The 16,216-nt window shown below is 37.2% G+C and overlaps 1 protein-coding gene across 1 annotated transcript in view; it reads right to left on the bottom strand.

Moving 5' to 3' along the window:
* LOC124803022 (protein cornichon homolog 4) overlaps positions 1-16,216 on the bottom strand; it is a 92,610-nt gene that overhangs the window by 74,265 nt on the left and 2,129 nt on the right. Inside the window, exon 2 of the mRNA XM_047264131.1 lies at positions 8,774-8,842. Within this exon, the coding sequence (XP_047120087.1) occupies positions 8,774-8,842 (69 nt within the window). The remainder of the gene's footprint in view (positions 1-8,773; positions 8,843-16,216) is intronic.

The raw sequence follows: 16,216 nt of genomic DNA, 5'->3' as shown, positions 1-16,216 counted from the left end.
AAAAGCTTTCTCTAAGTCTACAAATGCTAGAAACGTAGGTTTGCCTTTTCTTAATCTTTCTTCTAAGATAAGTCGTAAGGTTAGTATTGCCTCACGTGTTCCAACATTTCTACGGAATCCAAACTGATCTTCCTTACGACTTATCTTAGAAGAAAGATTAAGGAAAGGCAAACCTACGTTTCTAGCATTTGTAGACTTAGAGAAAGCTTTTGACAATGTTGACTGGAATACTCTCTTTCAAATTCTAAAGGTGGCAGGGGTAAAATACAGGGAGCGAAAGGCTATTTACAATTTGTACAGAAGCCAGATGGCAGTTGTAAGAGTCGAGGGACATGAAAGGGAAGCAGCAGTTGGTAAGGGAGTGAGACAGGGTTGTAGTCTCTCCCTGATGTTATTCAATCTGTATATTGAGCAAGCAGTAAAGGAAACAAAAGAAAAATTCAGAGTAGGTATTAAAATCCATGGAGAAGAAATAAAAACTTTGAGGTTCGCCGATGACATTGCAATTCTGTCAGAGACAGCAAAGGACTTGGAAGAACAGTTGAATGGAATGGACAGTGTCTTGAAAGGAGGATATAAGATGAACATCAACAAAAGCAAAACGAGGATAATGGAATGTAGTAGAATTAAGGCGGGTGATGCTGAGGGAATTAGATTAGGAAATGAGACACTTAAAGTAGTAAAGGAGTTTTGCTATTTGGGGAGCAAAATAACTGATGATGGTCGAAGTAGAGAGGATATAAAATGTAGACTGGCAATGGCAAGGAAAGCGTTTCTGAAGAAGAGAAATTTGTTGACATCGAGTATTGATTTAAGTGTGAGGAAGTCATTTCTGAAAGTATTTGTATGGAGTGTAGCCATGTATGGAAGTGAAACATGGACGGTAAATAGTTTGGACAAGAAGAGAATAGAAGCTTTCGAAATGTGGTGCTACAGAAGAATGCTGAAGATTAGATGGGTAGATCACATAACTAATGAGGAGGTATTGAATAGGATTGGGGAGAAGAGGAGTTTGTGGCACAACTTGACCAGAAGAAGGGATCGGTTGGTAGGACATGTTCTGAGGCATCAAGGAATCACCAATTTAGTATTGGAGGGCAGCGTGGAGGGTAAAAATCGTAGGGGGAGACCAAGAGATGAATACACTAAGCAGATTCAGAAGGATGTAGGTTGCAGTAGGTACTGGGAGATGAAGAAGCTTGCACAGGATAGAGTAGCATGGAGAGCTGCATCAAACCAGTCTCAGGACTGAAGACCACAACAACAATAAGCAATAAAGTGACATTAAACATTAAGAAAACTAATCCCATCTCTATAGACTTTGTAACAAATGCAAAATTTTTAGGAATGAATATTGATTCTCAGTTGAAGTGGTGGAAACAAACAAAAGTACTTACAAACAGAATGTCATCAGAATGTTATGCCCTTAGAATCCTGTCATCAATGCAGTGTCTTTTAGTTATTATTCATATGTACACTCAATTCTTAGGTATGGCATTCTTTTTTGGGGAACAAATGCACAATATGAACACAATTTTCAATCTCCAAAAATCAGCCCTAAGAATAATAACCAAAAATGGTAGTCGAGCTCATTGTAAAAATATGTTCAAAGCACTGGGGATTTTCACTGCTCCATGTGAATACATTTACCAGTTAGTTGTACACATAAAATAACATTGGTAATTACTGCACAAACAGCTCTGTCCATGACCATGGAACAAGAGCTAGACTCAACTTACATTTATCAAGAAAAAATAAACATAAAATTCAAAACAGAATTTTCAACCAAGGAGTAAAACTGCACAACAAATTACCAAAAGAGATTAAAGAAATTGCAAAAATACACTTATTTAAAAAGGCAACTAAAAAGTACCTGTTATGCAATACATTTTATACACTGAAGGATTACTTAGATAAAACAGAGTAGGGATTTGGTAAAAAAAAAGTTATAGAAATAAATAATAATAATAATGATTACAAAACATCGAACACTCCACATAACACCTTCACACTATGTTTTTTCCCTTCTTTTGCCCTTTTCTAGAAATACTTACCCCCAAGCTATGCATAGCACAATACAAACACCTCTTTCTCTTTCTGAGCTCAACAGCTCACTCATTATAGAGGATGCTGACTCAGCTTTTCAGGATAGCAAATGGGAAGTTGTGGTACAGAAAATGGCCCAGAGATTACCAGTGTGTGTGTTTATGTGTGTAGTGAGGAAAGTGTTATGAAACAATGTGTGTATAGTGTGTGCAGTGACTGATAGTGAGATATGAGTGAACAGTGTGGCATTGCATTATTTAATAAGTTATTTGCAAAAAACGTATTGTATATCAGGAGTAAATCTAATGATTGTCTCTAATTATAAATCTGTTAATGTATGTGTATACGAATTAGTTTATTTTAAATTGGTCTAAACTTGTAAATACTTTGACATGTCCTATATACATGTAAAAAGAGATCTACGGAGAATAAAGCTGCTGCTGCTACTACTACTACAACTTTATACTACGGGATCTTGGGCTTTATTTCTTTGTAATCTTTATTTTTTGGGTTGCGTTGTTTTCATGACGTACTGTGATAATTGCACAAGCACAATGGGTGTTCTCTACTGAGAGAAACTAAATATAAAGCAGAAAATGGCATCAGTTTTACAATAATTGGATAAATAAAAAGCTTAGACTAAGCATAAATAATAACAGAAACAGATAAAAAGTTTTTAATACACTGTTTAAATAACAAAAAGGTTCGCTGTATTATGGAGAAAAAACACACCTCAGTTCTTCCAATGTTATTAATTAGCTGTACAGAAAGCAAGACAAATTTCGCAGTGAATTTCCCTTCCATTCCATGATGATTTGTTGATGGGTGACATCCAGTGTAAATCAGTCTTAAAATGTATCAAACTACCAATACAGAAATTCACAACAGAAAAAAATCACATGTGACTGAATATATGAAAAGTGACAATCTCCTTTAATGCCATGCTGTTTATAAGTAGATTGGCAGATGAAATTTTTGCACGAACTGTATAGTGTTACTGATGCATTAACTAAGTGGGCACAGACTATGTTCTCTTACTGTAAGTCTGCAAAGTCTGGATGACAGACTGATCTGGTCTTGTAACATCAACCAAAACAGCATTGCTGTGCTCATACTATGAATGGCTAAAAGCAAGGGGAAGCTACAGTCAAAATTTTTCCTGAGGGCATGCAGCTCTACTGTATGGTTAAATGATGATGGCATCCTCTTGGGTAAAATATTTCAGAGGTAAAACAACCCCAATTCAGATCTCCGGGTGGGGACTACTCAGGAGGATGTCATCATCAGGAGAAACAAAACTTGCATGTTATGGATTGGTGTGTGGAATGTTAGATCCCTTAATTGGGCCGGTAGGTCAAAAAATTTAGAATCATAGTGACTATCTTCAGATCTTCAGCAAAATATGGGAAAAACATAAATACACTAGCAGATTGTCTACAGCTTAAAAGAATAAAATAGACTGTAACGAAAAGTACTACTGACATACATGAGCAGTTGTGAGCTTCAAGTATGAAGAGACATACCTGTTTTTTTTTTTTTTATAAAAAACACAAAATCAGCACCAGCACCATCAAATATATATAAATAACAGCATATGCAGGAGTCATCATATCTGCAGCACTACTGTTCAAAACAAACTGCAGTACAGAAGCCACAAAATGTTTGAGTTTCAAGTTCACCAGATGTTGCTACTGTAGGCATACTCATATTCTTCAGTAATTAATTGTACAACATAAAATAAAGGGGGATGCAATCAGTAAAGTCTGTAATGGGCTTAGAAGGTGTAAGAGACATTACAGTAATAAAAAAGAAGAAACAAAACATGACAAAAGTTACACTGTTAAAAAGGAGAACCATATAAATAATTATTTCAGCAGTATAGGTACAAAATTACAGCAAAAATTGCAAAAAGTCCCTCAGATCACAAAGCTAAACAAAAGTGTACCACATTCAATTGTATTACTGCCCACAAAAAAAGAAGTCTACAAAGTAGTTAGCAAACTGAAAAATAAAAATTCAGCTGGTTTAGATGAAGTTCCAATTTTTCTAATTAAAGACTGTATAGAGAGCCTGTTATCACCATTAGTTAATATTATAAACCAATCATTCAAGCAGGTTTATTTTCCTGACAACTTAAAATATGCTAAAGTAATGCCTCTCTTCAAAAAAGGAGACACAGGAAATATAGAAAATTATAGGCCACTCTCACTGCTCTCGTGCTTTGCTAAAATAATAGAAACTATTGTGAAATCAATATAATGGAAGGAAACATTCCACGTGGGAAAAATTATGTATAAAAACAAAGATGAGGTGACTTACCGAACAAAAGCGCTGGCAGGTCGATAGACACACAAACAAACACAAACATACACACAAAATTCAAGCTTTCGCAACAAACTGTTGCCTCATCAGGAAAGAGGGAAGGAGAGGGGAAGACGAAAGGAAGTGGGTTTTAAGGGAGAGGGTAAGGAGTCATTCCAATCCCGGGAGCGGAAAGACTTACATTAGGGGGAAAAAAGGACAGGTATACACTCGCACACACGCACATATCCATCCACACATACAGACACAAGCAGACATATTTAAAGACCAATATGTCTGCTTGTGTCTGTATGTGTGGATGGATATGTGCGTGTGTGCGAGTGTATACCTGTCCTTTTTTCCCCCTAAGGTAAGTCTTTCCGCTCCCGGGATTGGAATGACTCCTTACCCTCTCCCTTAAAACCCACTTCCTTTCGTCTTCCCCTCTCCTTCCCTCTTTCCTGATGAGGCAACAGTTTGTTGCGAAAGCTTGAATTTTGTGTGTATGTTTGTGTTTGTTTGTGTGTCTATCGACCTGCCAGCGCTTTTGTTCGGTAAGTCACCTCATCTTTGTTTTTATATATAAACTATTGTGAAAGGTAGACTTATGAGCTACTTGAATAAGCACAACCTCCTAACCAAGGACCAGTTTGGATTCCGAACAGAGAAAGGCACAGAAGCAGCAACAGCATATCTCACTAAATATATCCTAGAAGCACTCAATAAAGGAAACTATACAACATGTATATTTCTCGATCTAACCAAAGCTTTTGACACAGTGGATCAGAAAACACTGTTGGTTAAGCTAGATGAACTGGGAATAAGGGGGATTGTAAAAAAATGGTTCCAGTCATATCTAGAAAATAGAATACAGATGACTGAAATAACACATTTATCATGTAACTCCAACTGTATAGAAAAACATATTTCTGACCCCAAACATATAAATATAGGTGTACCACAGGGTAGTGTCCTAGGTCCAGTACTATTTCTAATTTATATTAATGATTTCCCACAAAGTATAAAGCATGGGCATACAATATTGTCTGCAGATGACTGTAATGTGCTAATCAGTGACACATCACATGTAGATCTAAGAGAGAAAGCTGAAGAAACACTAAAAAGTGTATATGAGTGGGCAGCTAACAAAAAAGGTCATGCTTAATATTAAGAAAACAAGTGCTATGAACTTTTACATAAACAAAAAACCATATTATAATAACCTGAATTTATGAAACCATACAATGGGTGGAAAGCACAAAATTTCTTGGCATGCAAGTTGATAGTCAGTTGAAGTGGGAAGACCATGTAAAAATACTTCGTAACAGAATCTCTACAGCATGCTATGCCCTCAGAGTTCTTACTTCAGCATGCGATATTTCATGTATTAGATCAGTATACTTTGCGTAAATTCATTCTGTTATTAGTTATGGGATAATATTCTGGGGAGTGAGCAGGAAAAATACCAAAGCTATATTCAAATTGCAGAAAAGAGCAGTACGTATAATGACCAAGAGTGGCACCATGGCTCACTGCCTTGAACTTTTTAAAATGCTGGAAATTTTAACTGTCCCATGTGAATATATTTTTCAAAATGTTATGTACATTAAAAAAAATATTGGACACTATGTTAACAATGGTTCTGTACATGCTTACGAAAGTATGGATAGAAAAAATGAAGTTCAAACACAACAGAGTCTACTGTACAATGCCATCAAATTATATAATGATGGAAATGAAGTCCCATGCTTCTTTACAGAGCGTAGGGGAACAATGCGGGAGACCCACACCGCCTTGCTAGGCAAGGTCCTAATGGAGGTGGTTTGCCGTTGCCTTCCTGCGACCGTAATGGGAATGAATGATGATGATGTAGACGACACAACACCCAGTCATCTCGAGGCAGGAAAAATTCCTGACCCCGCCGGGAATCGAACCCGGGACCCCGTGCTCGGGAAGCGAGAACGCTACCGCGAGACCACGAGGGGCGGACTAAATAATATATAATTATATAATAAATTACCACAAAACATAAAAGACATAGAGACAATCTCCTCCTCCAAAGAAAAACTAAAAAAATTTTTACAAAATAAAAGTTACTATACAGTAATGGAGTACTTGAATTAAAAAAGGTTACTTAAAATATGAAAGTTCTGTGTTAAACTATATGGAGAAATAATAATTATATAAGACTGAAAAATGTAAATTACATTAAAAGAAAATTTCACTGTCAACTATTGTGTAAGAAACAAATTTGAACTGTTAAATTGTCTATTATTCAATGACGAAATCCATACAATGTAAATTGTTTCACAGATTAATAAAGAAATCAAATCAAATCAGTTAAAGAGACAGTAACTGATGTATGCCCAAGTGCCAATATAATAGATAATCACATAAATAATAAACAGCTTTCAGAGTGTGCATAACTCCTGTGCTTTCTTGTTCCTTTGCTGTTTATATAGTATACAGTTCATTAACTAGATAATCTTGTTCATGGACTGGTATGGGGTTTTATCATACTTTTCTTGCAATGGCGTGCCGCAGGGTACTAGGGGCCCTCTGACAGTCATGTTCCTCTAACCACTTCTCGCATATGCGGCACTCCGGCGTTAGCGCTAACAGAGGGCGCTGATTATGTGCAACAATCTGTTTTCTTTCATTGCGGCTTCTTTAGGTATTTGTTTTATAATTTTTATATTATTCTGTGCACTCTTAAATCTGTTTATTATTTATGTCATTATCTACAGTATTGGCACTTACTGTAGTAGAGAGGATATGAAACATAGACAAGAACTGGTGAGAAATGTATTTCTCAAGAAGAGAGATTTGTTAACACTGAAAATAAAATTCAGAGTTATAAAGTCTTTTCTGAATCTATTTGTCTAGAGTATGGAAGCGAAACATGGATGATTAACTATTTAGACAAAAAGACAATAGGAGCTATCAAAATGTGGTGCTGCAGAAGAATGTTGGAGATTAAATGGGTAGATCATGTAACTAACGAAGAGGTACTGAGTAGAACTGGGGAGACAAGAAATTTGTGGCACAACTTGATCAAAACAAGGGATCGGTTGAAAGGACACTTTCCGAGTCATCAGGGATCACGAACTTAATATTGGAGGGAAGTGTGTGGGTAAAAAAATCATTAACCAAAAGGTGAATACGGTAAGCCGATTCAGAAGGATATAGGATGCAGTAGTTATTCAGAGACGAAGAGGCTCACACAGGTTAGAGTAGCACGGTGAGCTGCATCAACGGGATGATCAACACAACATCAGAATGATTACAGATGTTCTGGTGGCTCAGAACGTTCATGGTAGTGTTCCACTGTTCCACGGTAAAGAAAAGGGAAATGCCAGTGTGATTTACAGAAACTCAGCAAAAAGTTCCAGAAATGCATTATCTGGAACCAAGTTTAAAATGTCTGAGTTGTGTTCCACTCCACATGCAAAGCTCATTACACAGTGAATTACGAAATTGGTGTTATACTGTCCTCCCGTGCACTTTAAAAGCAAGTATTTACCTAGAATAATAAAAACATATTCACAAGAAATGTTCATCAAAATAAAAATAAAGTGAAAACAATGAAAGTTCAAATCAAGAAGATGCAAGAAAAATAGAAAATCCAAGATGGAATAATAACAATATTACGAAAAGGATAGATTGCTACGCACCATATAGTGGTCTCAACCTTTATTGGTTATTGCCCTTTAGCCACCTATATGCTTCCCTGTTCCAATTGCAGCACTACACAGCCTTCTATTTCACCAACGCACACACAGTCTCTTTATTTCTCTCCTTTTCTATCTTCTCCCCTGCCCCAGTCCAACCTCCTGACTGCATCTATCTCCCTACTCTCCCTCCACCTTGTTCCTCTATGCTCCCACAAGCAGCACTTTACTGACCCCACTTCTACCCTGCTACCTGCCCCTCCACCTACTAGCCACCTCCTTACACCCCCCCCCCCTCCCAACCAAATTGCTTCTCCTACCACATGTAGTTCTCACTGTCTGGCTTGGACAGTCAGAGACAGTGGCCACATGTGAAAGAGCCTCATTTGCGTGAACATTTATGTGTGTGTGTGTGTGTTTTGTCTAATTAGAAGACATCTTTCTGTGCAAAAGCTTACTTGTTTAGCAGTCTTTTTGTAGCGCATGTCTGCAACTCAACATTTCCACTGTATAGTGAGTAGCAATCTATCCTTATCATAATACTGTCACATGTACAAAAAAGTTGTATTTGGCAGAAGAAAAACATGGCACTGTTTTACTCTCTCTCTCTCTCTCTCTCTCTCTCTCTCTCTCTCTCTCTCTCTCACACACACACACACACACACACACAATTTTCCTACATTTTATTAGCAGAAAATACAGCTTTGTTTAACAAGTAAACCATGAAAAAATATATGCATATAAACATTACTTACAAAATTTAGCTTCGAACAGCACTGCTGAGCATTAAGATAATCACATTCCAAATCCGATAATGTAATCACCTGAGTAGTTGTTAAGAATCTGTATAAAACATTGTTAAATTGCCACCATACAAACACTTTTAAAGATCTCTCCTTGATGAGGTGGTTCAAAAACACCAATGTTATAATTAAATAATATATGTATAGGTTGGACAATTCTGCAAATAATGCTATATGCCAAGAAACTTTCACACAAACTAAAGTGCATTAATGTAGCTGTAAACTATTTTGCTAATTTTTCATGCCAAAAGCAACAAACTGTTAGATCAACTTTTTTGAGGTTTCCTGCATTACTGATTTCACACTGAGGTCATTCCGTGTCAATTCAACCAATTTGAGAAAATGTTCCAGCTGATAGTCTCAGAGTTGGCTGAAATTTAGCACACCAATGCTACCAAGTGTGCAACACTCATATACAAATTTTAAGTTCCCCTACCAATTAGTTCCAGAATTATGGCTTGTGAAAGAAGGTGGCGTGACCCAGAAATTGCAACCTGAACCTGGCAATCTATCTTCAGACCCAACTTCAGGTCTCAATAACTTTGGAACTATTCCGCACAGTCCAGTGAAATTTTTTCAACCCAAAAACATCCACTTAGAGAACACACTCTATGAATCAAAACACCAACATATTTCTGAGGGAAAATATATAATTCCAAAATGTGATTAAAAAATGTAATACCTTAAAAGGTACATATTGTAGGTGCCCTCTATGCCAAATATAATTCACTCAAAAATAGTATAAATTTTTTGTGGTAAGCTTAATGTGGCCTAAACACACACAAAACTCATCTTGCCCATATCAGTCACACAAACAGAGTTACATGCACACGAAAATACAAAAATGTGAAAAATTACCTGAAAAACATGGATTTTCTAAGTGTGGTAGCACAAAAGGGACAAGTGATATCCAAGCCAAATTTCAAACACTGCATAAGTAGACCATAATATAATACATGGCAAAATTTCAACTTGTTATTGCAAGGCATTTGTGTACAATAAAAGTTGACAGAGATGTATTTGGTTAAGTTTCTTTTAACACGATTTAGCAAGTAATAGTGATGATGTAAACAGCTTGTTTCAGATAAAGCTGCAGCAATTGTTGGGAACCATTAGGCAGCAGAAAGTTAAACAATGGTAGTTTTCAGGGACAGAATGAGTCATTGTTAGGCAGGAACAACAAAGGAAACAAGCAACAACTACAGGTTACTCATGTTTTTAAGATTCTAGTTCAGACTGGTCAGTACTGTTGAGGAGAGTCCGTATGGAGGCAGAAGAGTGTACTAGTGGTGCTTTTGTTCAAACAAGTTGCAGTATTGGTAGAGCATAAGCATCTGAATGTCATAAAACAACATATGGAACAAAATGTGGGATTGACTTTGTACTGTATGATCTGGATGAACCGGACCAAGATTTGTTGCTTCGGAGATCCAGGATACACCCTGTGGGCACAAGAAGTACAGTTCCAGGAAACTTTAGTGTTTGTTATCATATGAAAGTGTTTCCAGATAAGTATTCTCTCCTACAAAGAAGTTGTTTTGATCCATAAGAAGACAGTGAAGTGAAGCCTCAGAGAAATTGATATAAAATCAGTATTGAAAGTGAATCAGTGCATGGGACTCAACATGAAACCAGGACAAAAGTTATGTTCCACGTGTGTCACACTGCTAAAAAATCAAGAATATTCTGATAATTTACATGACAGTGACGAAGAGTATCAGCCACCTACAACCACAGCGGAATAGCAATTAAATACTTCAGTGACTGCTCTTGGTTTGTCTCCCATGAAGACACACAAAGTTGGGGAAAGAGACAGGCCCAGCCATGGTAGAAGAAAACTACAAGAAGCTCAAATGAAATTAAAACACAAAATAGCTGACACACTAATGGTGGAAGAGGAAGAACTATCTGCTCCAAAGGAACAGAAATCATGCCAGAAATGCTCTGATTTGGGCAAAATTGTGCATGATTTGAAAGAAAAATGTGCCATATCCAAATGTCAGAAAAAAGAAGCTATTCTTACCCTTGCACCTTCCAGCTGGTCTATTGACTACACTGCAAAGGAATTCCATGTTTATACATATATGGTAAAGCAAGCTAGGAAAATAAAAGCACCCCAAGAAGTGCTTCCACAACTTCAGCAGGCTCAAGGTAAGCAATTGAGTTCAGAAATAAAGGTGCTACTGGCGGAGTTTTATGAAAATAATGACTACAGCCGAATAATGCCTGGTAAAAGAGACTATGTAGCGGTGAAAATGGGAAATGTATGTGTACAGATGAAAAAAAGACTGTTGCTATGCAACATATCAGAACTATATGTAGAATTTAAGGAAAAGTATCCCAATACTAAAGTAGGTTTATCAGCTTTTTTCAATCTTTGGCCAAAATGGGTCGTGCCTGTAAGTGCAAGGGGCACACACAATGTTTGTGTATGTGAGACCCATCAAAATGCTAAGCTGATGTTTGCTGCTATAAAGGATTCTGGTCTGGATTACAAGGGTGCAATGAAGCTGATAGTGTGTGACATCAGCTCCTACCAGTGCATGATACACTGGTGTGAGAAGTGTCCTGGTAAGACAAACCTTGCAGAAAACATGAATAACAAACTGTATGGTGAACTCCTTATGGATGACGATGAACTTCTTTCTTTAAACAATGGACACACATGGATCGCACAAGTCTTGAGACAAAACAAAGTACAGTGGAAGATTTTGTTGAAATGTGTTGTCAAAAAACGGACAAACTGACCACCCACAGCTTCATAGCAACAGCACCATTGGCTTATCTCCAGTTTTGTAAGGATAATTTGAAACAAGATGAAATTATAGTATTACTAGACTTTTCTTAAAATTATGCATTTATAGTTCAAGATGCCATCCAAGGATATCATTGAGACAACAGTCAAGCAACTCTCCAGCCATTTGCAATTTACTATAGAGGTGAATCAGGTGATGTGTCTGTCATGAACCTGTGTGTTTTTGGTGACTGTTTAATTAATGATGTCATTGCAGTTCATGCCCACATTCGCACTGTCATGGCATATGTGAAAAACAAGCTGCCTCACATACGTTTTGCGAAATACTTCAGTGATGGGGCAGCTAGTCAGTACAAAAACTGTAAAAATCTCAAAAATTTATGCATGCATTACCATGATTTTCAGATTCACGCAGAATGGAATTTTTTCACAACAAGTCATGGTAAAAATGTATGTGATGGTATTGGTGCTACCATTAAGTGCATGGCATCACGAGCTAATCTGCAGCACCCTACAGAAGGTCACATTCTAACACCTATTCAATTATTTACCTGGGTACAGAAAAATATCTCTGGCATACAATCATTCTGTGTTTCGAAAGATGAGGTGAAATCAGTTGAAGAGTTGCTAAAAAGCACGCTAGAACACGTTAAAATTGTTGCAGGCACAAGGAGCCATCATCACTTCTCTCCAGCGGACTCTGACAATGTGCAGATGAGCAGACTGTCTGGTGATAACTATAGGTTCATGCACAACATGTGTCTTCACAGTGTGTCTGACTCAGGATTCAGAAGCAAAAGCAGCAACATACAACCAGCTTGCTATGTTATTGCTGTTTATGATGACAAATGGTACTTAGGATGTGTTGCAGAGTGCTGTGAAGCAGAATGTGATGTATTTGTGACTTCATGGCACCAGCAGGACCAGCAACATCATTCCATTGGCCATGTTTGGCAGATAGGTGTTGGATTCCTTTTGAACATATTCTTATGACAGTTCCAGTTCCTATCACAGTGTCAGGAAGACAGTACAATTTGCCACTCAATGCACAGAGTACAGTAGCCAAAGTGTGGGAGAACTTCTGTTCTAAGCACAATCGACTGGTTTTTAGCAGTTAAGGTGCAGTAAACATTAATGATAGGTTGTGTTAATCTGTCTATATGTTGTTGCTTAGTGATTAAACAGTTGCGGGAGAGCATAAGAAGATGCAGAACAGTTTACGATATGTTTTTACAAAATTGTGTTGTGAAACAATGGCCACATCACCAAATACATCTGTCAACTTCCATTGTACACAAATGTCTTGCAATAACATGCTGAAATTTTGAGATATATATCATTATGGTCTACTTATGCTGTGTGTGAAATTTGGCTTGGATACCACTTGTCCCTTTTGTGCTACCACACTTCGAAAATCCATGTTTTTCAGGTAATTTTTCAAATTTTTGTATTTTCGTGTGCATGTAACTCAGTTTTTGTGACTGATATCGGCATGATGAGTTCTGTGTGTGTTTAGGCCACATTAAGCTTACCACAAAAAATTTATACTATTTTTGAGTGAATTATATTTGGCATAGAGGGCACCTACAATATGTACCTTTTAACGTATTACATTTTTTAAACACATTTTGGAATTTTTTATTTTCCCTCAGAAATATGTTGTTGGTATTTTGATTCATGGAGTGTGTTCTCTAAATGGATGTTACTGGGTTGCAAAAATTTCAGTGGACTTTGTGGAATAGTTCCAAAGTTATTAAGACCTGAAGTTGGGTCTGAAGACAGATTGCCAGGCGTGGGTTGCAATTTCTGGGTCACGCCACCTTCTTTCACAAGTCATAATTCTCGAATTAATTTGCAGGGGAAACTAATACTTTGTACATGAGTGTTCCACACATGGTAGAATTAGTGTACTGAATTTCAGTCAAATCTGAGACTATGAGATGGAGCCCCTGGTTGAACTGACACGGAATGAACCACTGGAGAAGGCAGGACAACAGAGGTTCCAGTTGGACATTTGAGCATAATGCTGCCAGAAGTGATATTCAAAGAAATTATACAATTATTTCATCATTTAAATTTATATTTACAGCCCACAAAATAATTTAACTTACATTGATGGAGACACTGAAATAAATATCAGTTCATTAATGCAGTTACCACGAAATTATTTATTTAGCAATAAAAGTGAAAATTTGTGCCTGGACCTCATACTTATTAGGAGCAGTTTCATTAACCATTTGGAGCATACAGCACACCACCAAGACGTCTCCAAACTTTTAGTGTCACTAGCGGATACATACTCCAATATAAAATTCCTATAATGCCTCTCCCCTTCAAGATCAAAATACGAGTCAGACAAAATGATGGGTTGTTCCCATTGCTTTTCAACTGTGTTCTGGAAGAAAAAAACATCAGGACCTGTCAAATGATACAGCCCGATGAGAATGGGAATTAAATCCAGGGGAATCATGACACACTGCCTTATTTTTGCCAAGAATGTAGCTATTATGTTGAACAATTAAAGGTAACCACCAAACAAACTTGCCTCCAGATATTCAGGGGGTGGGGGGACAGAACAGACTGACGTCAAAGATATCCTAAAAACTCCAGATGAAATACGAAGGCATCAGCAGAGCAGAAAAATATAAGTACCTGGGTGAGATAAAATGAAAAGCAGACTGGACAATGAAGCACTTAAAAAATGAATATCTATACTTGAAATAGCCTACCAAATTTCATGCAGGATCCACAGCAAAAAAATGCCTTCCACAAAATACTAATATACATAACTGTGAAACAGTTCTGAAGCCAAAAATTATGTACACAGCTGACACTAAATGCAAACAGAGACCACCTCAAAGTATTGGAGAAAAAAAAGAGTGAACAACTGGTAGGGCAATCCTGGAATCCCATTCCATGAATGGCATCAACCAATAAAGATCCATCAAGGATGTCTATGACAAAACAAAGAAAATTATACATAACTCACAAAAGATGTGTGCAATTTTACAGTCACCTCAAACAAATGGGCAGGTACAGGTTGACCATGAAGATCTCCCACATTATTGAGTCAAACCTCAAAACCACGATACCCTGGTTTAGAAATACCACAGACGACCTCTATATAAATCATGCCCAAAGATGCCTTTGACAAGGATCTCTTCTGCACGATGATAGAGAAGAAGTTACAGTAAGATGAGCAACAAAAAAGAACAGACACTCCTTGAGTTTACTACGTAAACATTCAGTGCCAATCTAAGCTTTCAACATGCTTCCTACTACTGAACTGATTTAAATGTTTTCTTTGATGTCAGTGTTTTCATATTTATTGACAGGTTCAACTGTCATGCCTCTCCAATAAAAACGTTCCCATCTGAGAGAACCTTTAGTTGTATTATTTGAATTCAACAGGAGGGAAAAATCAGAAATAAGAGAAGTTTGGGTCAGTTGTATAGTTCTCAGAAGCTAAACTGAAACAATGCACCAGTTAAGACACTGTGTTCATGTTTGAGAGATGTAGACGTGTTGTTTCTTGTGGGGTGTTGAGGATGTGGGTCTTTCTCTTACATCGATTAGATGTATGTTGCATCTGAAATGGGGTGGGTAGTCCCAAAATTGGTTATGCAATAAAGAAATTAAAAACTATCCTTGCAACCAGGGGTTGATTTATTTCTAATATTAAATACTTTCCCTGTCTTTATTGATCTGAGCTGGTCTCTTCAGTTCCAATGGTTTGTTCAAATCCTTTCATTCTCATCTGTTTGCCCTTTTCTTGTACTTATTTGTATAGGCCTATCTGTTTTTTCCATGTGAGGATTCTGATTATACTCAGTTGGTGAAGGGTGGATGACAGAATTGCTCTTATTATATTGTAATTTGCGTGAAGTAATTTAGATAACGCAAATCAACGTGGCCATATATGGATTTGATATCTACATCTCTCAAACATGAACACAGTGTCTTAACTGGTGCATTGTTTCAGTTTAGCTTCTGAGAACTATACAACTGACCCAAACTTCTCTTATTTCTGATTTTTCCCTCCTGTTGAATTCAAATAATACAACTAAAGGTTCTCTCAGATGGGAACGTTTTTATTGGAGAGGCATGACAGTTGAACCTGTCAATAAATATGAAAACACTGACATCAAAGAAAACATTTAAATCAGTTCAGTAGTATGAAGCATGTTGAAAGCTTAGATTGGCACTGAATGTTTACGTAGTAAACTCAAGGAGTGTCTGTTCTTTTTTGTTGCTCATCTTACTGTAACTTCTTCTCTATCATCGTGCAGAAGAGATCCCTGTCAAAGGCATCTTTGGGTATGATTTATAGAGAGGTCGTCTGTGGTGTTTCTAAACCAGGGTATCATGGATCTGAGGTTTGACTCAATAATGTGGCAAGTCTTTGTACATAGGTTTTAGAGGTTAGAAGTTTAGAATTCTGAACAAATGAGCCACCATCACCATTGTTATTTCAAGTTCATTAATACATCAACATCTGTACTCTGTGAACCGCTGTGAAGTAAATAGCAGGGGTAAGTCTCACTGTACCAGTTAATAGGGCTTTTTCCCATTCCATTCACATATGGAGCATGAGAAAATGTGTGTGTGTGTGTGTGTGTGTGTGTGTGTGCACGCGCGCG

This window comes from Schistocerca piceifrons, chromosome 6, assembly GCF_021461385.2.
Source record: "Schistocerca piceifrons isolate TAMUIC-IGC-003096 chromosome 6, iqSchPice1.1, whole genome shotgun sequence".
NCBI classification, from domain to species: domain Eukaryota; kingdom Metazoa; phylum Arthropoda; class Insecta; order Orthoptera; family Acrididae; genus Schistocerca; species Schistocerca piceifrons.
The sequence above is the reverse complement of the archived record's forward strand: the minus strand, read 5'-3'. Positions and strand labels throughout refer to the sequence as shown.